This window comes from Telmatherina bonti (genome assembly GCF_933228915.1).
Source record: "Telmatherina bonti genome assembly, chromosome: 4".
Lineage (NCBI taxonomy): Eukaryota > Metazoa > Chordata > Actinopteri > Atheriniformes > Telmatherinidae > Telmatherina > Telmatherina bonti.
Genome location: NC_136622.1, coordinates 15189961 through 15216679, shown reverse-complemented (window position 1 = coordinate 15216679; position 26719 = coordinate 15189961). Strand labels below are relative to the sequence as shown.

General features: G+C 42.5%; 1 protein-coding gene across 1 annotated transcript; it reads left to right on the top strand.

Annotated features, from left to right (window-relative positions):
- The first annotated feature begins 4547 nt into the window (after window positions 1-4547).
- Window positions 4548-25542, top strand: epha2b (eph receptor A2 b). Its single transcript, XM_079238866.1, has 17 exons — window positions 4548-4676; window positions 5304-5383; window positions 6840-7488; window positions 17557-17712; window positions 18044-18403; window positions 18614-18741; window positions 18991-19156; window positions 19247-19346; window positions 20005-20060; window positions 20167-20292; window positions 20972-21157; window positions 21266-21327; window positions 21662-21871; window positions 22024-22173; window positions 22273-22466; window positions 23880-24035; window positions 25418-25542. The coding sequence occupies exons 1-17, from the start codon at window positions 4592-4594 to the stop codon at window positions 25524-25526; spliced, it is 2973 nt and encodes a 990-aa protein (XP_079094992.1). The 5' UTR covers window positions 4548-4591; the 3' UTR covers window positions 25527-25542.
- The last annotated feature ends 1177 nt before the right edge of the window (window positions 25543-26719 follow it).

The window sequence follows — 26719 nt, the reverse complement described above, 5'->3', positions numbered from 1 at the left end:
GATATTCACCACGCTGTTTCCTTGGTGGTAAAATCTGATGAACCCATGACTGTCTTTTTCTGTACAGTGGTCAACAACAAGATTTCTGTCATTTTAGCAATTTCTCCTGACTCAATCCAGTACTGCTTTGAAAATTCTCTCCAATATCCCAACTATCAAATTTTTTTGAGACAAGTGATCTGAGAATGTGTCGGGCAACACTGACACATGTGTTGGGTTTCACTCAGGTGGTGATGAATTTCGCCTGTTGCTGTTGTTTGTAGCCCCCGTGTGTCAAGCCCATTGTAATGCTAATTTTTTTAACTGCTTAAAGCGAATCAATTTAAAATCCCCATTAACTTTCCATGTTTTACAACCCTTAGGTATCTTTTCAGAACTGATGACACACCAGGCCCACCTGTCACTTAGCTTGCATGTGCAAACCCGGCAAACAGTCACAACAAGCTTGGATTACAGTGTTACCTTCGTACTGTAGAAACGCCTGAGCATGATACATCTTTTACAGTAACTAGTGTCTCCTTTTTAGTTTAATTTTCCATTCATCTTCATCTTACATCCCTTGTGTATGTTTTCTTGCATCTTGCAAATTTTACATGCATATCTTATTTTCTATTTTTAGCATATTTCAGTAGAACAGTTACAGCGCCGCTTACAGGCCCGGCACATATGCTACAGCATTTTTAGCAGTTTTCTGTAGATGCACACATTTCTTGAAATGATTCCATCTTAATAGAAAATGTTTTAAAATTAAGTAAGTTTTGTATCTGCGGCCAAAATGATAACATATCTTGAAGCAACAATCCGTACTACCAATCTTTGCCGATACAGTGACATCCAATGTGTACATTTTAAAGCAGTTTATGCACTCTGTCTGATTCAGATCCTTATTAAGACATTTCAAAAGATTTATTTTTTATGTTTTTTAAAAATCAAAATTAGGAATCAGGATATATATTGCTTTTACTGCTTTTATTTTTATTTTAGCCAAAAATGTTATATAAGCGCTTGTGCTACAACCAGGTTCTAGCAATGAAACCATTAAGTGTGTTTTGTATTAAAGTTACTAATAAATACATATAGACATATACAACTCTGACAAATATAGAAAAAGGGAGCATAAGGTCACTATCATTATGTCTGTGAATGTTTCCTATCAGCATTGGCCTCTTTAGCTGTTTCAAATACAAATGACCACACGGGAGCGAACCACACATGGATGGTTTACATTACCACTCAACACGTAACTCCACACATGCCCTCAGGCTTCCCAGCTTCTCACCTCAATACACACACACACACACACACACAAAGGCCGCAGTACCGCAAAAACTTGCTCCTTACCACATATCAGGTCTGTATGCATAATATATACAAATTACAGATGCCTGCCTTCTATGTTGATCTGTGAAAATCCGGCTTCTGTGTTCTTCGCTTCAACAGTGTCTAGATATTAGAGCCCAAAGCTACAGGCAGCCAAAAATAAAGGCCCTTTGAGTTTAATTCAAAGTGATTGTTATCTATCGTTAAATTGTAAATGGTGAATGCTGAATGTAGCTTCCGGGTAATTTGCAATTCATCTGTACAAACAGCCTGATGTACCTTGACCCTGCTTCTTAATTCCAACCTCAACATCTCCCTTATCAGGTAGCAGTAAATCTTTGACAAGGCACAAGGAACTACTTTTTCTCATGCCAGGTCCTGAACAAAGTGGGATCAAAAGGATCAGGTGCTGGTCATGAGGGCGAAGATGAGGGAGGTTATTTTTTTTACAGGAGATGGAAGAGCCAAGATATATAACTAATCAGACTAACAGATGAGCCAATGTTCTGCTCTCACATATGTTGGCCTGGGTCACACTTGTTCCTGTGCATGTGTGTGTGTGTGTGTGTGTGTGTGTGTGTGTGTGTGTGTGTGTGTGTGTGTGGAAACAATGGCCCTGCTGTTTGCCTATCTGACACTGCTGCTGTAGTTGCTTTACACCTGTGCTTGGCTGCTCTCCCACCACCCCCACAAGAAACACATTACCTCAATCCACCACCCCCTCCACCCTTCCAACCGCACACCCCAGTCCACTTTAGTTCTCATTTTACATCCTGCATTAGCTTTTAGCTCTGCACTACAAAAGAACTCTGCATATTCAACAGTTGCATCGGGGCGGATTATGCACATGTGGCCCCTCGAGCACGTCTTATCGTTTCATATGGACATGAAAATGAGACGACAGAGATTTCTTCTTTGCAGTGCTTTCCTTACTCCGCTCATTCTATCATGAACCGAGGAGGGAGAGCTTTAGGATGAGGTGAGAGAAGTAAAAGGGAGCACGAAGGCAGCTGCAGGGTCTTTTAGGCGAGTGGGTGGATTTTAGGGGTTCAAAAAGCTCACAGAGGGATACACTATTCTGTGGTTTTAGGGGAACTTTATGAAACCAGAGCTCTGGAGAGAGGGTGAGGGTTATAGTGTATGAAGGGGTTGGGGGGTGCTTGGAAACAGCGTTAAACTAGCAAAAGCCCACATCCTTTCTTTGCAGTGTCAGCATCACAGGTGTGTGAACAATAATGCATGCATGTGTTTTAAGAAAGAGCAACCCATGTCCAATCAATGACACGCTACATTTTAATAATCTATTGTGGGAATTAAGCTGGTGTTCAAAGGTAAACACTACTGGGAATAAATTGTTAGGAAGCGGGCACACCCTTTGACTAGTGTGCTGGATTCAGTGTTGGGGGGGGGGGGGGGGCTGGGAGGAAAGATGTAAAACACAGCACCTTCTTATCGTTGCTTTGGCCATTGCTCAATGTTTTGCCATAGTAACACTGGGCAACAAACAATGAAAGCAAATCAGATAAAGCTTGACAGTGAATTCCTCTCTGCAACAGTTGCTAGGTAAAGGACTTTTCCCGTTTCCCCATATTCAGACAGGACTCCCCCATGCCCACTCCCACATACCTCCCCGAGACTGAAAGATGTAGATGAAACCTCTTTTTGTTCATAACTTGACCACGGTTCATCAACAGTCTGGTGGGTTGTTGCATTTTTGGGATATTTCCCATGAATTATGATGGACTATCAGTAGGCCAGCTGTACTCTGGTATTCAGAGTTGCTTTTATACTTATATGAATACATCTCTCTCCGCTTGTCACAAGGATTTTACCTCTGTATGTGTAGATGCTCAGAACAAAGAGATCCCGCTCCTTTTCTCAGAACAGGCCAATTCAATGGAGCAAAATATTCAAAATCAACATCTGCATGCAAATTTTGTTTCCCTTTGCAGGCTGCTTGATGTCCAGGTAGGCAGGACACTAAGCAGACTTGTTGCATGTTCAATTTCTCCCTGTAAAGCACATTTTTCTGCATATAAGCTTGGAATTAAATGATACCAGTTATTAAAAGGAGAAATGGTAAATATTAGCTCTGTATTGAATTACATTTTCTATTGTAAACTAGCAATTTCACAGGGTAAAAAGTTCAGTCTATAAAATGATTAAAAAAAAAAGACCATTAACAGTTGCCAGTATCTTGGTTTGAAGTTTGTTTTCTTTGAATGACAGAAAAGCATCAAATCCTCACATTTCTTCAAAATAACTCACATTGTTTGTACTGATAAATTACTTAATTGATTAATTTGTTGCAATAAATTAGTGTCTATACAGCCACCCTGAATTGGACTAAGTGGTATATAAAATGAATAAATGAATGAATGAATGAATGAATGAATGAATGAATGAATGAGCCTGGTCAGTACTTCAGCATAAATGCAAATAAAATTCAGAGATGCTGAATCATAACTATAAAACTCATGAAGAATTTAGTGCATTTCGCTTTCTCTTTGTTGGCCTGTCAGTGGGATTATGCAAAAACTTCAGTTTCATGAACATGAGTGGAAATGAATGCATGAATTTGTCATCATAACAGATTTGGTTAGTCTTCTGTATACTTTTTCAGGTAAACTAATAAATTATTACTGATGCACAGTATTGTAGTTGACCGAAGAATAGCAAACACCGTCAGTGCGACTTCTTTTAGCCCACTGTAGGCCTATGAGTTCACTTATTCCCTTATTGCCCCAGTCTGCAGTCTGAAATAAAACATATATAAGCAGTGGACTGTAAAGTGCAATATTTCTAGATGTATACTCCAAATGGAACAACTGAATGAAAGTGCAAGAAGTTTAAACAGATGCAACTATCTTCCACTCCTGTTCATTTGACTTGTTAATTTCACTTCATACAAGAAGCAAAGGACAAGAAACTAACACATTTAAATATTATTTGAATATTTGAAGTAAAACAATAAAAGACTAAACAAAGCAACAGCTCTGTCTGAATGTTTTGCTTTCACTTCGCTCCTTTGGTGTCCTTGAACATGCAGAAAGTTTCTCATGCGGCACGATTTCCCCCTCTTATCCCCAGAAATACACACCCAGCCCACCACGCTCACCTTGCACGCGCACGCGCGCATTCCAGCGGGCGGAGTCCGTGACGCGCGCGGCCGTTTGTGAATGAGCTGCAGAGCGCAGCGCGCACTCAGCTCTTAGAGAGGAGTCCCAGCCAAAGCCAGGAGCGGAGAGAGAGGAAGCAAAACTTTTCCCACATGGATTCCTTTGGTGGAATTAGACTTTTACTATTTTCATATGTTTTCATTAACGGGATATTCATTACTTTACAGTCTAAAGAAGGTAAGTGTCTTTATAAAGGAAGGACGGTTTTTTTTCCCACCACAAAAACTAGTTACATTAATCTGTTTCTGTGAAGGGAAGCACGCGTGCCATGCGGGAGGAACCTCCTTGGAGGAACTTTTAAAAAAAGCTGGAAACACTAACAATTATTTGCTCTCAAGCTACCTGTCTTTTTTAATCAAAACTGTTTTAGAAGTTTTCCTCCAAATCCTCACTATGAGAAATGGAGTTCAGAGTTTACTGCCTGCGCGCTCCTCTAAACTTTCTAATAGCAGGTGAATACTGTCGACTCAAGTTTAGATTTTCAGGTCATGTTAATGTTTCTTTCTTTTCGAAATATTTCCCCCCTTTTAACTCCTTTAAAACTTTATTTAATCACCCTGATACTCAGTCTCAGAGTTAAACTTATAAACAGCTTACACAGCAATTCTTTTGACCCTTTTCTTAATTATATTAAATGTAACTGTCTTATTTGAGCAAAACTAGTTTCCACTTTGTAATAAATAGTTTTATTATTCATACTTAGTTAGAATATATATATTTTTTCTATTTCATATGAAAATGCTTGTATTATGACGAGTTTTTAGTTGATTTCCAGATTACTGACTTTATTCCATGTCTTCACAGAGGTGCTTTTGGATATGAGGGCAACAGGAGGAGAGCTGGGCTGGCTGACATGGCATGTGGAGCAGGGAGAAAAGTCAGGGGTGAGTTTTACTCAAGCTTTTGCTCCAGCTCCCACGTTTCCCATTGGAATTTGCCTCAGGAGAAACCAGCATGAAAAAAATGAGCAGGATGGGCCCAGCTGCATTGAAAACCTTCAGTGCATAACATGACTTGCGCAATTGGCCCCTGTCTGTGCACATGTAATCCCCACCTTTAAAATCTGGCAACAGGAGCCATATGAAGTATAACTATACAAAGGAGTTGAGTCCATCACGGAAAAGCCTTCAGAGCATGTTTATGCTGCACCAAAGCTTACGCGGATAAAAAAGCTGCTAGCTCTGAACTGGGAATACTTGTGGCTTCTTGTGGTTTTAGGGTTTCAGCTCCAGAATTGTATGTTAGAGAGCAATTAACTTTTAAAGTTTGCAGCATGTGGTACCTCTTTTTAGAGGAGGGGTTTCAGATGGAGCCAGTCAGTCAGAGGCACCTTTTCCTTACACCAGAGGAAAATGTCTACATTTAGTGATGCATCCCATACACTGTGGTTGTCTCCCTGTTAGTTCACCATGTGTGCCTTCCTTCATCATGTGGTCACCGAGCAGTCGGTCAGTCCGGCTCATGCAGATTCACTGTAAATAGCCTCATTTCATGTGATGATGACTCAAAGGCATGTGCAGGCTTGCTGTTCAGTGGCTCACTCAACTTCCTCAGAAGTTTCATTATGTAAATGATATCTCTGACATGTTGAAGTACTTTTTTTTTTTTAGGGGCTTCTCTCCTTTTTCAGATGTGCATTTTGTATTCTCATGCAGCTACCATCTCTGAGGATATTTCGTAAGTTTTATGGGCTTCTTTTAAAAAGAATAAAAGTTCACCAGCTGTTTAATAGAGGTGTAGGTTCTGCTGTTGTTCGTCAAGTTTATATGCAAAGCCACACACTCAGCCAGCGAAGCACATTCCTTTAATTAATAGCACAGTGGCTACATGCAGAGAGCAAACCGCAGCTACTAAGCCTGTGGGGGCCAGTTGTTCCTAGTGAGCCAAGGTTATGTTAGAAGTTGCTGTCATTCTTCTTAAACATATTTGCGGCAGCATTTATTATTCAAGCAGCAATACTATCTGGGGAAGATGCCAATGAATGTGAAAGTTTGAAGGGAAATAATTTGGCGTTGGTGCAATGTCAGAAAGGCATTGTCAGTCAAAGTCCCTGAGATTTGTTGTCTGCGTCAGCTGTGAAAGCTCGTAAAGTGGGGCTCTATATGTAGAAGAGGGTGTTATCAGGGGGAGTAATTAGCGATATATGGAGCCCTGGGCACCCGAAAGCACACACGGTTTTTGTTTCCTGGTTCAGATTACAGTGCCTGAACCCTCATGCGAAATGGTTACCCCTTCATTTTGACCTCCTTGTAGTTTTGCTTTAGCCCAGCATGGTTTGAAGCTCCTTGGGAGTAAGTTTTTCTACTTCTAACCTTTTTGGTTTGTGTGGTTTTGTTCCAGTGGGAAGTTGCCCAGAGAGCTCTGAATGGGTCTCAGTTGTACACCTACTCTGTCTGCAATGTTGGAGAACGCGAACAGGACAACTGGCTGCGCACCACCTTCATCCAGCGGAGTCCTTCGGCCTCGCGGGTCTTCGTGGAACTGCAGTTTATTGTACGAGACTGCAGCTCATTTGATGAAGCCTCATTGACCTGCAAGGAAACCTTCAACCTTTTCACATCCGAGTCAGATGCAGACGTTGGAACGACCTTTCGCAAGGGCCAGTTTAAGAAAGTGGCCACCATTGCTCCGGATGAGATCACCAGGAAAAACGAAATGCGCATCAATACAGAGACACGTGTGGTGGAGAACCTGTCACGAAAAGGTTTCTACTTGGCCTTTCAAGACAATGGAGCCTGCGTTGCTCTTCTGTCTGTCAGGGTGTACTATAAAACTTGTCCGGCCACGGTAAAAAGCCTTGCATCGTTCCCTGAGACTGTAGCCGGCAGCGAAAACCAGGCGCTCAAGGAGGTGTTGGGGAAATGCGTGGATAACGCCACCAGTCAGGAAGATCCACGCATATACTGCACCATGGATGGGGAGTGGGTGGTACAAGTGGGACAGTGCCAGTGCCAGCCAGGCTTTGAGGAGGCTGAAAACTCCTGTCAAGGTAAGAACATGCTGTTGAATCTATAGTACTAATCTACCCTGAAGTACTTTAACTTGTCCAGACAGAAACTAAGATAACGCCTCCCCCCGAGAGAGTTTTTTTTTTTAAAGTACTATTTACCTTTATTTTAATTACCATAAGATATAAAACAGGCCCATATACCAAATGTTTGTCATAGGTGTTATTATGATTGTTCTGAGGAATTCTCCCCTTGGCTAATATGACTCTTCTGTGGAAGGAATGCTGAGGCCTTCTTGTACATGTCCTGGCATCATCCCTGACCATGAATCCAGAATGAAGGAAATATGCGTTGGAGTTTCAGCTTTGCTTCTAAGATTTGCAGATCTTTGGACCATGTGCAGAATAGGCTTCTGCTATAAACTGCTTCACTGTTCGTTAACAGGCTGGGGTTAGTAAAGGAGTAGAAAGGTTGAAAGCATCAACAGCAAACAAAATGATATCAGTGCTTGAAGAGGAGACTGGAAAGGAGAACTTGCTTGACATTTCTGAACTGAAACGTTTCAGCAAATATGAAAACTAAAACTTGTGTGTTGCATAATATTTTGCTCCTGTTTATTTCTGTTTATTATACTGCTGTGTTTTGTACAAACTCCCCTTCTTCGTTTTTAATTCTCTTAACATACTTTTTGATTTATGCTTCCTTTTCTTTTAACTCTTCCGTGTTTATTTTTGTATTTTTTCCAAATTCAAAGTTTTTCCTATTTGCTTGGTTTTTTCTTTGCATTCACGAGTTTTCTGCTTTCAGTGTTGAACTATTTCAGCTGTAGTTACTGATTTATAACACATGCAGGCTTGCTAATTTTTTATACAGTTACCAAAAACCCTAATGTGTTCCTTAAAAAAAAATGGCTTCAAGTGGCACCAAATGGCTGCAAATATCCTTTATAAAACTTTATCGTGATCATAAACAGATTAAAAATTCTGAATGGCATTTTAATGTATGTCTTCCTCAAAGACTTCACCTTTCGCTGCCCTTCCCTCAGCCTGTTGCATCAGGTGATTTCCTGTTCTCTCATTATCATCTGTCCTCTTATCATGAGTGCTGTCGTCCAGCCATAACTCAGGTCTTTGACTTTGTAGTTATGGCGTAGTTTTGTTTTAAGTCCCTGCACAGAAAGCTTTTTATTGTTGTGGGATGGACTGCCAGGGTGACTGAGTGTGATCAAAGACGCTAGGAGGCTACTGTAACGTGATGGATTAGCATCTTTAAGGTTCATGGATATAGGCGGAGGCAGGATGAAACTCCTGAGCTTCACTGACTTTGTTTAGATCGTGCATCGCAGAAAGCTGAGCCTCCTCCACTTTCCTGTGAACGGGCATGTCCTCCTCTCTGTCTCCACATCCATCTCCTTCTCCTTCCCCTTTGTTTTCGCAAATTCACAGTCTTGACATTGGTGTGTGTGTCTTCATGTAAACGTGCAACACAGGCTGGCATGTGAGGGCCTGTTGAGATCTGTTCCATAGCACAACACCTAAAGACTTTCTTTCAGCCCCAAGAGATATTCCACCATCACTGCTTTTGTTTGTACCAATGCTCTTGGATGATTTGAATCACTCTCCCACCTACAACTGCAGATATAAATTCACTTCCAGCCTGCTTTTAATAGATACGCTCCCCCACGGAGTTTTTCCTCCCACTGGCAATAGCCCAGTAAAACTGCTGAAGATCTGTCAGTATATCATTTTTAGCTGAGGAAAAGTGCCAGGTAAGACGATTAGGGAGGAGGCAAGAAGGAATGAGGGAAAAGTCATCCAAAAGCAGGAGGTTGTGTGTAGAGGAGGGGTGTGATTTTTAAAACGGAGAGAGGTGAGGAGTGGAATGTGAAGGTAGGAGAACAATGAAGCGCTGTGTTTCCCTGTGAGGCCGGCAGAGCCCACCTCCACCTCCACTCTCCACCCCCTGGTTGGTACATTCCTGATCAGTTTGCTGAGAAGGAGACTCCCAACGTTACTCCAGACCTGTGGAATTCCCAAGAGGTGGGAAGAACAGCTCCGGGTCAAGACCTCACATTAAAATGGCTAAACAAAGAAACCCCCCAAAAAACTACCAGGATGAAGTCAAATGACAGGTCTGAGATGCATGAGGGGCAGTTGCAGATGAAGGTGGGAATGAATCACAGGGTTGCAGAGCAGGGTTAAGATGAATGGTTCGAAGGGCTTTGAGAGGACTATCCCACAGACACACAGTTAATCATTCTCCCGCTTCTTTCCTGTAGGGACTGCTGCTCATGAAGAAACCACAGAACTTCAACTGTGGCGTTTTTTTTCTTGTTTAGGTTGAAGCTTTCCATGTTCTGCAATGTGTTCACTCAGTTTTATTACTCTCCGACCCCACGGGACCTGTTAAAGTAGAGATATGTGACTGTATCTGGTTTTTGTCTCCATCTCTTCATCAGTATTTGCCCCAGTGGTATTTTTTTGGCTGAAAGATGACTTGTCCATCAAACAGTATTTCTAGCCCCCCCCCCCTCTTAAAACTGTCTGTTGAGGTTTCTTAACGTGGCTTGTGCTGCTCCCCTCTTGGTGGCCGTCAGCGCTTACTGCTACTGAATCGGACAAACAAACTTTGAAGTTAAAACGCTTCCTGTTCTGCAGAAACGTAGCAGAATGCAAAAGCCTCATAGGTTGTAAATCATATTGGGAGGTGGTAGCGATGCAAGAAAGGTTTGTTTTGTGTGAAAGCATTGCTGATTCCTGTAAAGAATCATGTTGCTTCACAAAATCCAGTATTAATCAGAAGGGATCAGACCAAGCCCAGCTGTCAGGATTCATACACAACCACTATCACAAGATTGATGAAGGCCTAGTTTTAATTATGATTTTAGTAGATTTAATTCACTTTGCTTATGTTTTATTGCTTCCTCTTTTTATTGGCAGTAAGACATCTTTTATGAACAGCAAATAAAAGATCTAATTTTTCTTCTTGAAAAAACAAAACAAAACAAAACAAAAAACCCATTACTGAAGATAAGTAAACTAGTTGGCGCTTAAATGTAAATATTTTCCAATTGTGAATTACTGACACACCCATTCCTACCCCTAATCCTCCCTGGCACAGGATAATGACTATGTGTAACAGCTCAGAGGGTTGCCTGGCTGGTCTGCTTCTCATCCGCTTCTAGAAACCCTCAACAAGTAGGGCCCAGTCCTACATTATGGTACATGAGACTCTACATACGAAAGGGAACACAGTGTGGAATATCTGCACCGCTGAAGGCCAATTTAGTGTCTTGCAGAAAATGGCATCTTGATGGAAGAAGTGTCCACTGAGTTCCAGTAAAGTGTTTCCTCCTCTCGCCAAGGAGGTTCCAGGAAACTATTTTCTCTCTCCCACTCTTTCCCTCTGTGTCCGTGTCTCCAAACTCATCTAAGCTGATGTACCAAACAGTTGGTGACTAACTCATAGTGTGACTGCATGCTGTGGTGAGTGATTTGTATGGGTAGTAATTGACTTGGGTGTGTTTTAAGCAAAGTAACTACTGGTTCTGCTTGCTTTTTTGCTTTTGTGTAGTCTCTCTTGCTCTTTTCAACCCTTCATTCCACATCCTCTGTTTTCTGAATACTGTCTTTTATAGCAGCAATTTTCTGCCTCTCATATTATATTTATTTGATAGTTTCTTATCTCAGTGCATTATTCCCATGATTATTTTGCAGCACTCCATGCAATGTACGCCAGAGATGCATGCTGTTGCTCAAAGCGCCCCAAGTACAACAAACAGAGATAAACAAAAAGTTTTTCCTCTGTGTGTTGTGTTAATGTTGCCCATTAAATCACAGACTGGCTGTTATTTTTGGCTGGTTTGCAGGTCATGAATATGACACCGATAGAGGTTAAACATCCCGTTTCACACGGCCCTGATAGGACTATTTGGACAGTTTACACTTCTTGTCTTGCTCCCCGATAAATACATTTCTCCCTGACTGACTCATAAAGATAAATAGAGGCTAAATCAGAACAATGCTGCCAAGCTAAGAGTTTTTCAGAGTAAAAGCAGGAGGTCCTGTTCACATAATGGTTAAGGTATAAACATTTGGTGGAGGTAAAATGGAAACCTCATCGTTTAGTTTTTGTTTATGAAATTGATGTATGTATTTGGATGTCTGATTTTTTTCCTTAAAAATTGCCCCTTTAAAAATGCCATAAATGACGCTCTTCATGGCCAGAATAAAGTCTTTATCTTGTACTTGAAGCCAGCTGGTTCATCATAATCACGCCAAACGTTTACGGCCTTGTGCAGTTTCAATTTATCTGTTGTTTGTTGAACAAACTGTACCACTCCTCAAGATCTCTGAGATTTAATTTAGTTGGCTTAAGGTGGATTTTACATAATGGAATCATCTCACTCCTGCAGGATAATCCCCACATTGCAATTTTCTGCTCCAACAGTTTCTCCTGACTCATGGTCCCTGTAGCTGCTTTTACATAAACAGCGCGCCGCAATCTTATCGGACAGCTTTGCACATTTAGATGCTGGATATTACCTCTCTTTTTCTTCATTGACTCTTGAAAGCTACAGTAATTACTTTGAATTTGTGGATTTCTTTTAAGTTGTGCCAAAGTAACATTTGCCTGGCAGGTAGATTAGGAGGGAGCTGGTTAGATAAAGGAGGTGGATAAGACCTAGAAGGTGCTTTCAAGTTGAGTCATGCATCATCTTATTAGCCCACGTTTGTTGCCAGTGGTACACTCGCAGTTTCTGCAAACAACAGTGGAAAATGTAGCACAGAAGGGATAATGGCAGAGTTGTGACTTTTAAAGTGGGAGTGCTGATGATTATGTTTTATTGGGAATCACAAAAAGCAAAAATCCTGGGGTCTTTAGTTTGTTCGGCCCAGATATCTGCTGACAGTGTTGTTGGAAATCAAGCCTGCCAATCCAAGGAATTTGATTTTGTCCTTTTATTTGCTATAAATACGAATAAGGCTGTTTTTATTTTTCCAAAAGTTGATCATGTCGTGTGAGTGTGTGTTTTGTATGGTAGCTGTGCTGTTGAAGTCGGGGCATATTTCCTTTTGGTGACATTCCTGAGTCTGCTGGCTGTGTGCATGTATGTATGTGTGTGTTGTGATGGGGGGGGGGGGGGGGGGGGGTCCAGTGCAATGTGAAGCACATTGTATTGTAGAGCTGGTGTGTGAGGTCAGCACTTTCCTTCCCCCCAATCATTACCCCTTCCCCCATCACAACGCAGCACCCACCCAGCCTTCACTGCTAACAGGACGGGCCCACAGCGGAAACCGGAGGTCACCTAATCCCTCAGTGACTCCCCAACCCGTTGGCTCAGGGCTTTTCATTGTCGGTCAGTGCTGAGCGGCCTCACTCAACCGCTTTTTCATTTTGTTGTCCTGTCTGATAAGTCTTTTTGTTTATTGGTGCATTTGGTCCCCTTTTGGCCACTTCCTGTAGCCAGGAAGCAGACGCCAGTCAGCTTCCAGTGTGTATCCTGCTGGCTTGCAGAGATGTTGTAAAATAGTGTTGTATTTCCCACCTGGTTGTCTGGAACTGATGAGCAACATGGCGGAAGTTTGGAGCACAACCATGAATTTGCTCTGACCGAGATCTCTGGCATCTGCATGATCGCATCACAGCCAGGATGGATTTCTTCAAAGTTTCTGCATAACTCTCTGAGCTGGACATGTTTCCTCCTTGACTCCTCTTTTCACTCCCCGTATCCCTCCTCCTGTCAGTGAGCGAGAGGGGAATGGAGGGAGTGAGAGGAGAAAGGGGATCAGGGAATTTATTGTGTTTGTTAACAACCTCAGATGAAAGCCTGAGTGCAATTGTAAAACAGATGTAATACCCTTACAGCTGCTCCATTGGTCAGCTAATCCTTTTGACTAATGCCCCAACCCCCTCCCACCCCAGATGCACACACTTCCATCAGCTCCTACACCTTTATTGCACCCTGTTCCCCCTCCCTCCTCAACCTCAGTGACCCTTTGGCTCATGTTACCAGGTCCACCTCCCCCGTCAGAGACCCCCACTGTTTCCACAATCCAGGTACCCAGAAATACTAATGGCGTGTTGTCACCCTCCATATAAACAAAACGGCATGACATATTGCAATTACAGCGGGGTCCGCATAACTCTGGGATGAAAATGTAGGAAGTATAATTTAAAGAGGTTACAGATAACACAAGGCTCACTTGCTCCCAGAAACAACTAAACAATCTGATATAGATCTAGACATTGTGTTTATTTCTTGGTTGGTTTTTATTTTTTCAAGATCTTTTTGCTTGCTGGCCCCTACCTCTGAATTGAACCTTTCTCCCTCTCCCTCCTCGCCGGTGCGAGCATGTGTTTGTTTTACTTGGCCAATGACTCCGTGTAAAGCCATGCACAGTTTAACTCACAACTACCCTGAGGCAGACATGACCTTTCTGCCTCTTAAAAGCCCAGCGCCGGACCCAATTGTAGGGGGGCCCCCCTACCACTTACTCCCCGTGTCCTGAAGGCGATTTCTGTTGTCATGCCACCATGTTACTCATTCATCCATCTATCGGACCGGGGATTCATCACTGTCACCATCTCATCCATCTTAACTTCTGCTGACAAACTGGGGAGCCCTTAGCGGCTCCTATTCCAGAACCACTCGGGCTCCCTGGACGTAACAGGCCCCTGCACTTATTCTCAATAAACAAACACGAGGCCACTTGAGCCGCACAGGGCCTCTCAAATGACAAACAGTCTCATGCTTTGTAGCAAGTGGGAAGGAAAAAATGGTCAGTCAAACGTTTCACCCAACGAGAAGTTGAGAGACTTTTGTTTATAAGATCATTCATCTCCGGAACCCTTTGATGGGCTTAGTGCCTGCGTTCATGTTGGGTCAACACATTTTCTCTTCCTTCATAATTATTATTCTGTCTCAGGACTCTTAGCTTCAGCATTCATTCTTCTGGTCATCATACTCTCCAGTTTTTTTTAGGGCTTTGATTGGCTGCTCTAGGAAGGAAGGCTGCGTCAGCCGCATGCTTCCTGCTTTCCTGTTGTGTCCAGCAACAATCCAGTGCCGCCCCCCCTTCCACCTTCTCCATGGAACAAGGAAGTTTGCTTTTACTGGGCTTTTCTCTTTTGTCGAGGAATCCTCCTGTTAAATGCCTCAGCAGAGAGTCACCTCCTTCCATTTGCTGTCACTGTGAGTCATATTCATAAACAAACCCATTCACCTTAATGAGAGAGACTCTGGCTGAAAGTGAGTGTGGACTGAAGGCGCTCTCATCCAGGCCTCCCGTTGGGTGGTGTGCACAGGAATGCATTTTGATTATAGAGGCAACACACAGTGTAAGGCCATCATCTCCACAGGCCTGACCACGACGCATTGCACTGTAGCACCAAAAAGAGGCTTGTCCTCCTCTATTCACTTGCCATGTGGCATTTCAGCTATTCCCATTTGCAATGCTTGTGTGTGTGTGTGTGTGTATGTTTTTTCTTTCAGCACATGAATGGCATGGCATTCTGCTTGCCTGCTGGTCAGTGGTGAATAGCAATGTTAATGGGTTAGCTGGGAGTCCTTTTAGTGATGACTGGGAGGAGAGAAAGCAGGGGAGGGAGGAATTTGGAGATTACGAGGAGGAGAGGTAGGGGAATAAATCGGGGTTTGGAGTAGCAGCTGTTCCTCCTTCTCAGTACCAAGAGTTCACCCCAGCCTGTTTCTTTTCTTTCTTCAGTCCTCAGCAGGATACAGTATTCCGCTCTTTTCTTTAAACCTTCTGTTCCTCCATCCCACCTTTCTTTTGCCTCGCTGTCCTCTGCCTCATTTGTGTTAATGAGTAGCAGTAACTGAAACAGCTGGTCAAGAAAGAGATGCTGTCTAGAGGGAGGACTGAGCGCCACGTAAATGCATTCATCTTATTGGATGAAGGCCTAAACTCTTCTCATGCTGTGTTTTCTTCCTCTCTCTCTCTCTCCATGATTGTTGTCATGCTGTTTGCAAAACACACACCTCCTTACAACAGCTTTGCCCTTGCTGAAATGATCGGAGAAAGGACCCAAAAGCAGCACAAGAGATCTGGGCAGATTAACAGTTTTTATTTCAGCCACTTGGTGAGGTTCGGTGCTGGAGTTGAACTCTGGTTCCCAATGAGTAGAGCAGAGCAGGGCAGAGTAACTTTCCTCTGGGCCGACAGAGTGGACACCTAGCACAACAAGGTGAGTGAAGATCCACAACTCACGGTTGGGGGTCCTCCAGGACAGAAACCCAGTAACCACTGGGGAGCAGGCTCCAAGGGCAAGGCAGGAAGCGGAAGTCAGGGACAGATCAGGTCGGTAACGGGCAGGCAATTGTGGTCGGAGTGCTGGAAGGTCAGGCATGAGAGCAATGACAATCTGGCAGTGAGTGAATGGTGGAGGCTGCATATATGCGCAGGCTGAACTGATGGGGATTGTGAACAGGTGGCAGAGGCAGGTGAGAGCAGTGAACTGATTAGGGGTATGGCAAGCAGCAATGCTGGAGGAAGCAAGGCTGATTGTGACACTTGCTTAGTGAACAGCAGCGATAGGAGAAGCCTTGCAAAATTAAAGCGAGACATGGTCGGTCAAGTAAATCCCCATGGTATGGGAGATGTAGCCACATGCTTTCTGTCTTGTGTGTGGTCACTTGTGGCTTCCAAATGAGCTTCATTCATGTGAGCTGCACCAAGACGTTGTCTCTGCGTGAATCTGATGTAATCTCTGTCCTTGGCTCTGCTTTTCAGCTTGCCTTGCTTGGAACCTGGCCTACGCACTGTGTTTGCCTTCAACTGACTGTTTCATTGCTTCTCCCAGTCAGTGGCATCATTATTATTATTATTTCAGTCTCTGGCTACAAATGCTTTATTTCATTTGGCTGGTATGTCATGTTTCTACAATGACTAATTACTCTTTTGCCACAATTTTCTTCTTTTTTTTATGGTTTGCTTCTTTTCTTAGATGTTCCTTTGTATTCTTTTGTCCTTTGGCCCAGATATTGCCTCTCATTTGCATAGCCAACATCTTCTAACATCTGTCCTGAGCTATTTAAACCCTCCAGGCAACTGACTTGAAAGGAAGGAAGGAAATGTGTGTGTATAATGTTTATGTGTGCAGCAGAATTGACCAAGCAGAAGGACATGAACAGGTGACAGCCAGTAGACATAATCCCCCACTGGATGCCAGAACACTCCAAGTGTGCGTTTTGCATGCATGTATGTGTATTTTGTGCACATGTGCCTGTCTGCATTGCATACATAAACGTGTGTCCTTGCGGACGAATTTGCAGTGGTGTGAAGGCATGAGCAGCAGCCGTTGGAATGCTCTTGCTCAGTAAAAGGGGAGTAATCTCGCTTCCACTCTCCTTTATGGCACACTTCTTTGTAAAATTTCACACCGTATTATGTTCATATTTCACCATTGCTATGCACAGCTGGACCTTGTACCTGCATTTCTTTATCCAGAGCTAGAAGTGTGAAATTAGGTGTCATCTTATCTTGGTGATTCAGTTTCAAAGGTCTCATGTGGATCTCTGGAACAAAAAAAAAATAAAAAAGAGTTTTGGTGCCAATTGATGCAACTTTGGAGCTTTGCTTAGTTGTGTTGTGACTGTTTTGGATATTGCTGCTCATTGAAAGGCGACTTGCTGTTGCGGAATGCAGGAATACTGGTTGTGTTTGTTGAGACAGAGACGGTGAGAAAGCCGCGGCAACACAAGGGGGTTGGTAGTTCAATAAAGTAAAGAGTAGGAGTGCCTGCGAGTTTTTGTGTCAGGGCTGGGCCCTTGTGAGAAGCCTCATATTTGGAGCGGACAGAGTTTTAATGAGTAGAGTCAACACTTTGCTGAGTCTTACCCATGTTTTTACTCCCATATCTCCATCACTTGTCCAAACGTGGCCTTTAGCCTTGCCATAATAACGTGCCCAGTCAACCTCTCTGTGTTGCACTCAGAGGTGAACAGTTCACAGCATTATTGGTGTTTGAAAGGAGCTTGAGTGATCTGGAGGAACTGGCTTCGCTGTGTGTCATTTGGGATGCTGCCTGATTTTGCTTTTGTCTTTGTTTGGCTGCTCATCGCCTGCAAATGTCATTTTGTTTTGTAGAATGTCAGCCCGGCTTCTTCAGAGGTGAAGCATCCAATGGCAAGTGTGAGCCGTGTCCTGACAACAGTCAGGGTCTGGAATCTGGAGCTTCGCATTGTCCTTGCATGGATGGCTACTACCGGGCCTCTACAGACCCTGACAGTGGGCCCTGCTCAGGTAAGTTTAAGAAAATTTGAACTGCTAAGGAAATGCACATTAAGGCCACTTTCATACATGACTTTTCTAATTAGTTGAAAACACAGAAGCTCTGAAAATGAATGTTCTTTTTAACCTGACAGTATATGCATTTTTTTTTTTTATTTCTCAACAAAGTATCCATCATTTTTGACTTCCTAAAACCATTTTGAGGACTACAATCCAGATATTTAGGAATTAATATAAATAGCCATATTATTTGGGTCATGTCTTAAAGAAACATGACACATTGGGCATCCACTGGATCTCCATTTTCTTGTTTTCATATCTTTTCTCAATTTGTCATTACCAGGCCTCCCCTCTGCCCCTCAAGATCTTGTGGCCATCCCAAATCCGCTCTCTGCGGGAAAACTTTCCCTCATTTGGAGCCCCCCTGAGCACACCGGAGGCCGAAACGACATTACCTACAGCATTGAATGCCAGCGTTGCGAAGACACCGTGTGCCAACCTTGTGGAGAGAAAATCCGCTATGAACCGGCCAGTACGGGTCTGATAGAGACCAAGGTGTCAGTGAGTGAGCTGGATGCTCATCTCAACTATACCTTCATCGTGGAGGCGCATAATGGTGTGTCATCGTTTGCTAGTCAGGCATCACCGCGGGCTCAAAGGCTGCCATCCTCCATCACTGTGACTACATCTCTGCACTACACAGGTGAGCACTGCTGATATGGGCAGTGGGGTGACGCTATCTGTGCTGCAGTGATAACAGATGCTATCTGTCAATGCTGCAGGTCGTGAGGGCTGTTGTCACATCATGCCTCATGGGGAATAGGGATTATAAACAGAATGTAGTCCCAATTTTTCACTATGTTGAAGTCCTTACATCTCAAAAATATTTGTTCTCACTCCCCTTTGTCCACAGATCCGCCAAAAATTACCACTATGCGACTGGTTGAACGGACCTCCACTAGCTTGTCCCTTTCCTGGGATGTGTCCCCTAAACCGCGGACCCCATCGCAGGGTCCCATCTACAAACTCACCTACTGCACGGTACCTACCTTACTGGTTGCAGTGTTTTGGATGTTTTATGTTTAAAACTATATTATCATATGTAATGTGGTTTTCCAGTGACACATTGATTAAGCTTTGAGCTCATGTGCTTATCATCATCCGGTCACAGCAGCTGGGCCTCATCGCAAATTTCTCACACGAATTTACAAATGAAACCTGATTGTAGCCTCTGTTCTCAGCAGCGCCAGCTGGATCTTTAAGCCTGAGTTTCTTCCTTTTTCTTCTCAGGATCACAACCTGCTAACATACGTCGTGCTCAAACTGGAAAAGAACTTTGTGCAGATCAACAATCTGAGCCCAAGCACAACCTACCTCTTCAGTGTTCAGGCCCTCAGCAGTGACGGCAGTCTTGGAGGATCCAGCATGGAGGAGCAATTTGAGACCTTGTCTGATGGTACACAAGGGAACCATATTAAAAAGCATGCCAGTAACTTTGTTTAGGAATGGGGTGTCATTGATGTATGACTTGTTTTTGTTTTTCCAGGATACTCACCTCATAGTAAGACTGCAGTTATCTTTGCGGCAGCAGTTGGAGGAGCGACCATGTTGCTCATAGTGGTCGTAATCCTGTTCCTGCGCAGACGGTGAGTAACCAGTTCACTCTGCTGCCCTTCTTGTCTTTGTGTCCTGCTCATCCGTCACAATACGCTGTCCTTCTCTGCCTTCCTGTCTCATTCTTCTACCTTTCCTTTGCGGAGCCTCCAAGTAGCCTTTGCATTCACTCTCACCTCACCTCTCCCTTTCTCTCTTCCTTTAGCCAACTGTCTCTTTCTCTTTATCTGTATCTGTATCCCAGCACTCACCAGGGAGGAATTTGTGTTGAATGTGTCTTGTCATTGCTCAGTGGTTACATTCTAGTGAGTGTTGAGCGCCTTTGAAAGGAAATTAGCCCAGAGTGGCACATTGTTTGTGATAAGAGGCGCAGGTTTTTTTTCTATACCAGGCCACAGGCTCTTTGTAAAGGTGACCCGGGCCTGTAATGTAGCAGAATGCAGCTTGCCTGTCCACCTCCCTTCAGCCTACTTTCAGTCTTTAAATTGGCTTGGCAAACACAGTCCAGGGGCTGCTTCTAACTAAATGGATGCATTGCATCAATGTTGGGATGAAAGATTCAAACACGTGTAAGAATAGTTAAAAAGCTTTATATTTGCCTTCAATATTAAAAGGCTTGAAGGATTTAAAGATAGGTATTTTTGTTCTTTTACACTAGGGAATGAACAGATGTGTTGTCTTTTTATTTAGCAGAAAAAACTCTCACACCAGACAGGGACCAGAGGACACTTACTTCTCAACCCCAGGTAAAAAAAAAAAAAAAAAAAAAAAAATCTGTAATCATGCAGTCTTAGTTTATTTATTAACCTTTGTTCCCTTGTTAATGTGCAATCATTTTTCTTTGCCTCACAGAGCAATTGAAACCGCTGAAGACTTACGTGGATCCACATACTTACGAGGACCCCAACATAGCTGTCCTGAAGTTTGCCACTGAAATCCATCCAAGCCACATAACCAAACAGAAAGTCATTGGAGCTGGTGAGTGACAACCCTGCTGAGACAATCTGCTGTGGGGCTTAACTCAGAGATGTTGAAAGATCTTTCCAATCCCCAAATTCGCTGTTTATATTGAGCGTTTTCCACTGCTTAGCAGGCTGATTGACAGTGGTTACTTTTGCAAGATTAACATCTATCTGGCTGAGTTCTCACACAACAAGTTGAGACATTTTTTTGTTGTGTGACAACTCTTGCCTGTGGGATCTGTGTGTTTTGAATGAGGCTGACACAAACATTACACAAAAGAAACTGCTACAGAAAGAGTGTTTTGGAAGGATATCAGAGCACCTTCCAGGGCCTTGCCCAGCTTTTTTATTGAGGATACATTTATTCAAGTGCGACCACCTTTAGCCTTTGAACCAACGGTCTTTTTCAACCCCCGGCTCCCATGACCATATAACCCCCTCCTCCTCATGTGACAGCTGATTCCCATGCTCCCACACCACAGGCCATCCACCAGTTACACAATGTAGCCTCTCAACACCAAGCCAAAACACACCTCTGTCAGAGCACCTCAGGCAAAACAGCCATAGAGACTTCCTCATTTTCTTTCTGTTGCGCAGCCAAACCCCGCAGATAGAAACTTAAGACATATCTATCATAGTCTTTTGATATTCTGTTTTCTTAATCAGTCGTCCCAGTAATGGTGTTGTTTCTGCAGGGGAATTTGGTGAGGTGTACCGAGGTATTTTGAAAGTGCCGGGGAGGAAAGAGGTGGCTGTGGCTGTCAAGACCCTGAAACCTGGCTACACAGAAAAGCAGAGGCAAGATTTTCTGAGCGAGGCCTCTATCATGGGCCAGTTCTCCCACCAAAACATCATTCGTCTGGAGGGGGTGGTCACCAAATGTAAGGATTTCTGTGAGTTTTAGGCTTTTAAAATTTTTTTTCTTAAATTCTACCCTCTTGCCTGTTTTAGACTTGTAGGAGCTCACAATGTGTTTTGTTCTTGAGCAGTTAAACATGCTATGATCGTGACTGAATACATGGAGAATGGAGCTCTGGATAGATACCTAAGGGTAAGCTTACCATATTTGTCCTGATTTATTTAAATATATTTAAATATAAAATGCATATGCATTTGTATTCCAAAATATTTAATATAAAACTGTACTGGATCATTTTCTCCCAGTAGAAAATCCTGAAAGTCGTCACAAGGAAGCCAACCTCATGTTCATTTTGCCAGATATTTAATTTGAATATATTTATTAGTTGATGCTGCAAACGGGTAGACTTTATTATACATTCCTGTGGTTAAGTTCATGCTTTTTGTGTGATTTTAAATGTTTGTTTTGTCTCCAAGAGTTTTATGTAACAAAATGCAATTAATCCATGCAAAATTTCTCCCACCAGGATCACGATGGTGAGTACTCCTCTTTCCAGCTGGTCGGCATGCTGCGTGGCATTGCTGCAGGCATGAAGTATCTCTCTGATATGAGTTACGTCCACCGTGATCTGGCCGCCCGCAACATCCTGGTCAACAGCACCCTAGAATGTAAAGTGTCTGACTTTGGGCTGTCCCGAGTGCTGGAGGACGACCCAGAGGGGACATATACTACCAGTGTGAGTAGATGTTTTGTTTACTTATTGCCTTTTGGCAATAAAATTCAACTCAGTGATGTGAGGAGCAAACTGGAGTGGGGGAGGAGGGGTTTAAAGACTTGTGTTGACCTTTACTTTTGTAAATTTCTAAGACTCACTTCTTTTGTGAACAGGGAGGTAAGATCCCCATTCGCTGGACAGCTCCAGAGGCAATAGCCTACAGGAAGTTCACCTCAGCAAGTGATGTGTGGAGTTTTGGCATCGTGATGTGGGAGGTTATGGCATTTGGTGAAAGACCTTACTGGGACATGAGTAACCACGAAGTAAGTTTCCATTTTTACAAAGTTAACAGATAAGATGTTTGTTGATTTTTAAGTGAGAAAAGCTCTGATAATAATAATAACTTGATACACTGTTTTCAGGTGATGAAGGCTATAAATGAGGCTTTCAGGCTTCCTGCTCCTATGGACTGCCCCTCAGCTGTCTACCAGCTGATGCTGCAGTGCTGGCTTCAGGATCGCTCCAAGAGGCCGCGCTTTGGAGACATCGTCAGCCTGCTGGACAAGCTGCTGCGCAGCCCAGACTCCTTGAAGACTATCGCAGATTTCGACCCACGGTAAAATTTATTTACTTATAAGCCATAGTCTAACGCACATTTCATCTTGTGACAACTCTACATCCCAGAGTAACAACCTTTGCAGTACAGATAATGTAAATTCAGTTTATCATGTATTCTAGTCTGGTCCACATACCTGTCTTTATCAACCCAGGTAGCCTAAAACCCTGACAATGAGTGCTGAAAAGGGAGAATTAAAAAAGAGGAAACTGGTATTGATTTTAATGATGTTATGCAGATGACACAAATGCAAAATTATGACTTTGGTGCTGAGAAATGTGACTCAGGCCTAGTAAAAGACTTGACACAAGACTTGACATGTATTATAATCAAGTCTTTGCTTGGAAAAATTCTCAGAGAGCAATTATGCAATTTGTAACTTGAATAGAAAGGCTTTTTTTAACCCTTAGATAACCCAATACATTTGCATGTGCAGAATAACAATACATGCAGTTAAAAAACCGAGGTTTGTCTTCAGACAAAATGTTGTTGGTTTACTTTGGCAGAAGAAGCTGAGATCATGCAGGAGCTTCATTTGGTTATTTCCTCCATTTACGTTGATCCTTTACTTGGGTGTGTCGGAAAATATTCGAGACTTCTTGAATTTTTCTCACTTGACTCAAGTTGGACTTGGTGTGGACTTATTGACTGTGACAGCAGTTCCTGAGTAACGTTAGAGTTTAGTTAAACAGGGAAGGTCAGCTTTTAGGACACAATGGCCACAATTACATGGAAGTTTTAATTCTTCTTTAATTCCAAATAAAAGTTAAGTTCGCTTTAAACTGATGAAAAATGACAATGTAAGCACCTGAGTCAATTTGGAATTAAACTTAATTCCGAAGTACGTGGCAGGATTATCCACATTTTAAATCCGAAGTGATTAATTCCTCTGTTATGTAAACTTTAGTTCTGCTCTAAAATAATTCCCATCGTTTTGTGCATGCTTGTTACCTTGTCCTGTTCCAATGTTTCACATATTCCACATGTTGTTTTGCCTTTTGGTAATTAGGCGTTTACATGGTCATTTCTCATCAGTTTAAAGCGGAAATGAACTTTTATTTGGAATTAAAGAGAAATTTAAACTTCCGTGTAAATGTGGCCACTGACACTTGCCTGCCAGGCTAATATAAAAATTGTTTGCATATCCGACACCCAAGCCATCTTTTTTGTCTTTGTAATTGTGTATGAATGCACATTCTCTCTTTTGTAAGAAGGCATTACCTCCAGAAACAGTGAGAAAGAACAAAAGACTGTCATGCTCACATCTTAATCATCTCTTAGTCATCTACTACCCAAACCGGTTTTTATCGCTGACTGGTTTCCTGTTCAGTAATTACAGGTCTCACTAATCTGCCTCTGTTGTGGGAAAGCCTTTTGATTATCATCTACTTCTTTTTGTTGTTGGTTTGGCAGCGTATCTATTCGCCTGCCCAGCACCAGTGGCTCAGACGGTTCGCCCTTCAGAACAGTGTCCGAGTGGTTGGAGTCCATCAAGATGAACCAGTACAGCGACAACTTCAGTTGTGCTGGCATCGTCACCATGGACCAGGTCCTGCAGATGAAGAATGAGTAAGTATTATGTGCTAGTTAAGGTCACCTTACGTAAAAAAAAAAAAGAAGAAGAAAAAAGTATTTAATGTACTTGTATAATCTTAACAAACATAAAGACATTTTATTTTTGTCAAATTATGCTTTGATGACTTCTGTGGTCATTTATATACGTGCTTTTATATAAATGTTCCTTTTTACAGCCAGCGGAATAGTTTGCGCACAATATAATTTCTAACCTCAGTTACAACTTGAGAAATGTTTGAGATGGAAAATGTAATGAAGGAAAGGAGCAGGAGCGGGCTCATTTGTGGTAGCCCGGTGGTGGTGGCTTGTGGTCGCTGCAACTCCTACTCTGCTTTGCTCTCTCCATTCTTTCTCCCATCCCTCCCTGCACCCACACAAACTAGCTGCCCTGAGCGGCACGTTTGCTTGAGACCCTAAAACCACAGCTTTTGCCTTTTTAGGTCAAAGGCCTTTTGTGGCTTCTTTAACATTAATGGAAGAAAAGAGGAAAGCCTATGGAGGAAGAGAACCATGAGAAGATTAAGGATTTGAAATAGATGAGCATGATTTGAATCTAAAAACACTGAGAAACTGTGCTTTAATTTTTGCCCCCTAAAGCTGTCACAAAGTTTTCAGTAATTAGATCTTCATGGACGCGTAGGAGTGCCAAAGGCTGTCATTTTATAAAACTAACTCAACCTTTTGGGGAAAAAAAAGGCTCAGTGAAGCATATAATACAAGGTTGCTCCGTGGCAAAAACGAATGCCAGAGCATTTTCTGACCACACGACCAGTCACAAAGAAGCCCCACCCTCCTCTGCCATTGTGGATGTGCATGTATGTTCCTTACTCTTGATCTTGGGAGTATAGGCAGACCGTAAATCCCAGACAAACCCTTTTGAAGTGTTTGTCATACAGTATGGTGTGATTTCATGGCCTCATGTTTCCATCTCGGGGCATCTGGTAGCACTCTTGGAAAACCACCACTTATTTACGATCCACCCTCTGCTTGCCAGACAAGTGATTCATGGTGAACAGGGAGAATCCTCATTAAATAATTAAGGCTGTATTCAAACCTTTAGGGCCAGCTTATTTGTGTGTACTGGGCTTTTGCAGGTTTGCATCATGCGCTTGTGAAGAGTGAAACCCCGGTAAAATCCTTTATTGGTGAAGATGAATTGAAACCTTGGTGGATTACAAACTTGGAAAGCACCCCACCAAGCTGAGCTGCTTTAAGCTAGACTTAAGTACCTTCAGCTCCAGGCTGGCATTTTATCATGTTGAATGAGTCAGTGGTTACTTTAAGGCAGGAAGGATGTGTGGAAAGTGTTGGAACGAGACCAAAGCAAGAATCAGTGCAGCGCCTCTGAAACACTGTCATGTCTGTGTTTTTTCCAGGGACATCAAGAACATCGGGGTGAGACTGCCGGGCCATTTGAAAAGAATAGCTTACAGCATCCTGGGTTTAAAGGACCAGACCAGCACCCTGAGCGTGTTTGCAGTGTGATGCTTACAATGAGGGAATTAAACATCAGACATTGCAGCCCCTTTGAACTTGTAGCTGAGCTGGAGCAATACTGCAGGGATGGCTTTGGATCAACAGAACCAACAGAGCGGAGCCATCCTTCGGATTGAATGAATCAGACTGACTTAGTGTACATTTATGATTTCTTCATCTTTTCCAAAGGGAATGGAGCAAATACAAGACAATAGATGTATCAAGTAAACTTTGTATACCAAAATATCTTTTTTTTTTTTTTTTTTTTATCATACATGTCTTCTTGCAGATACTATTTATGGCTAGTGCCTTAAATTTTTCCATTTCTGATTCATAAAAAGAACAACAATCATTTTGCTTCAGCTTTACAAAGGTGCACCCAAAGTCTGAAGCCGAGAGCGTCAAACGAGTGGGAACATGGGGGCAGCCGAGTCCAGTTATGGCTCAGTTTGTGGTTTGATGTCACATGATGTCCCTTTAACTGGCACTTTGCTCCATTTCCTGCCAGGCCAGTGAGGATGGGTTGAAATGAGCTTGAGCTCTTCCAGAGTTGGCGATACAACCGTCTGCCGGTTCTGTGCAGAAATTAAGCTATGATCTCATGAGTGATGTTCATGTCAAAAGGAAGAGGACATTTATGAGGTACTCTGTGTACAGATTTACTTTTCTTTGTTTTTGTTTTATTGTTTGTGTTTACCAAAAACATTGTAGTTAAGAAGTTTTGGTAATGTAGCACTTGGATAAAGAATTGCACCACAGTTTTGTCTCAGAATAGCAAAAAAAAACAAACAAAAAAACCACACCCAAATATACTAAAAAAAAAAGGGTGATCATTCTCAAAATAATGAACTAAATTAAATTGTGTCAAAGACAGAAAATGTGTAAATGAATGGAGTTTCTAGAATCTTGCGACTCTGTAAGTAGCTTGTCGGTGGTGAAGAGAGAAATGGAAAAATGCACATATTCCCACAAAAAATGTTGCTGAGTTGATATCTTAATTATGGTTTGGTTTGCAATTATTTTTCTCATTTTCTTCATTTTTAAAAAAATTTTTTTTTTTTACTAAGATTTACAAATACTCTGTTGGTTTGAGTAACACGTTGTCCGGATGTAGCTAATGAATTTGACAACGGTGACTTTCGAATACCTTTTAAAGTGCCTCTTAGTGAAAAATTAGCAAGAGTCCACCTCTGTCTCCTTAA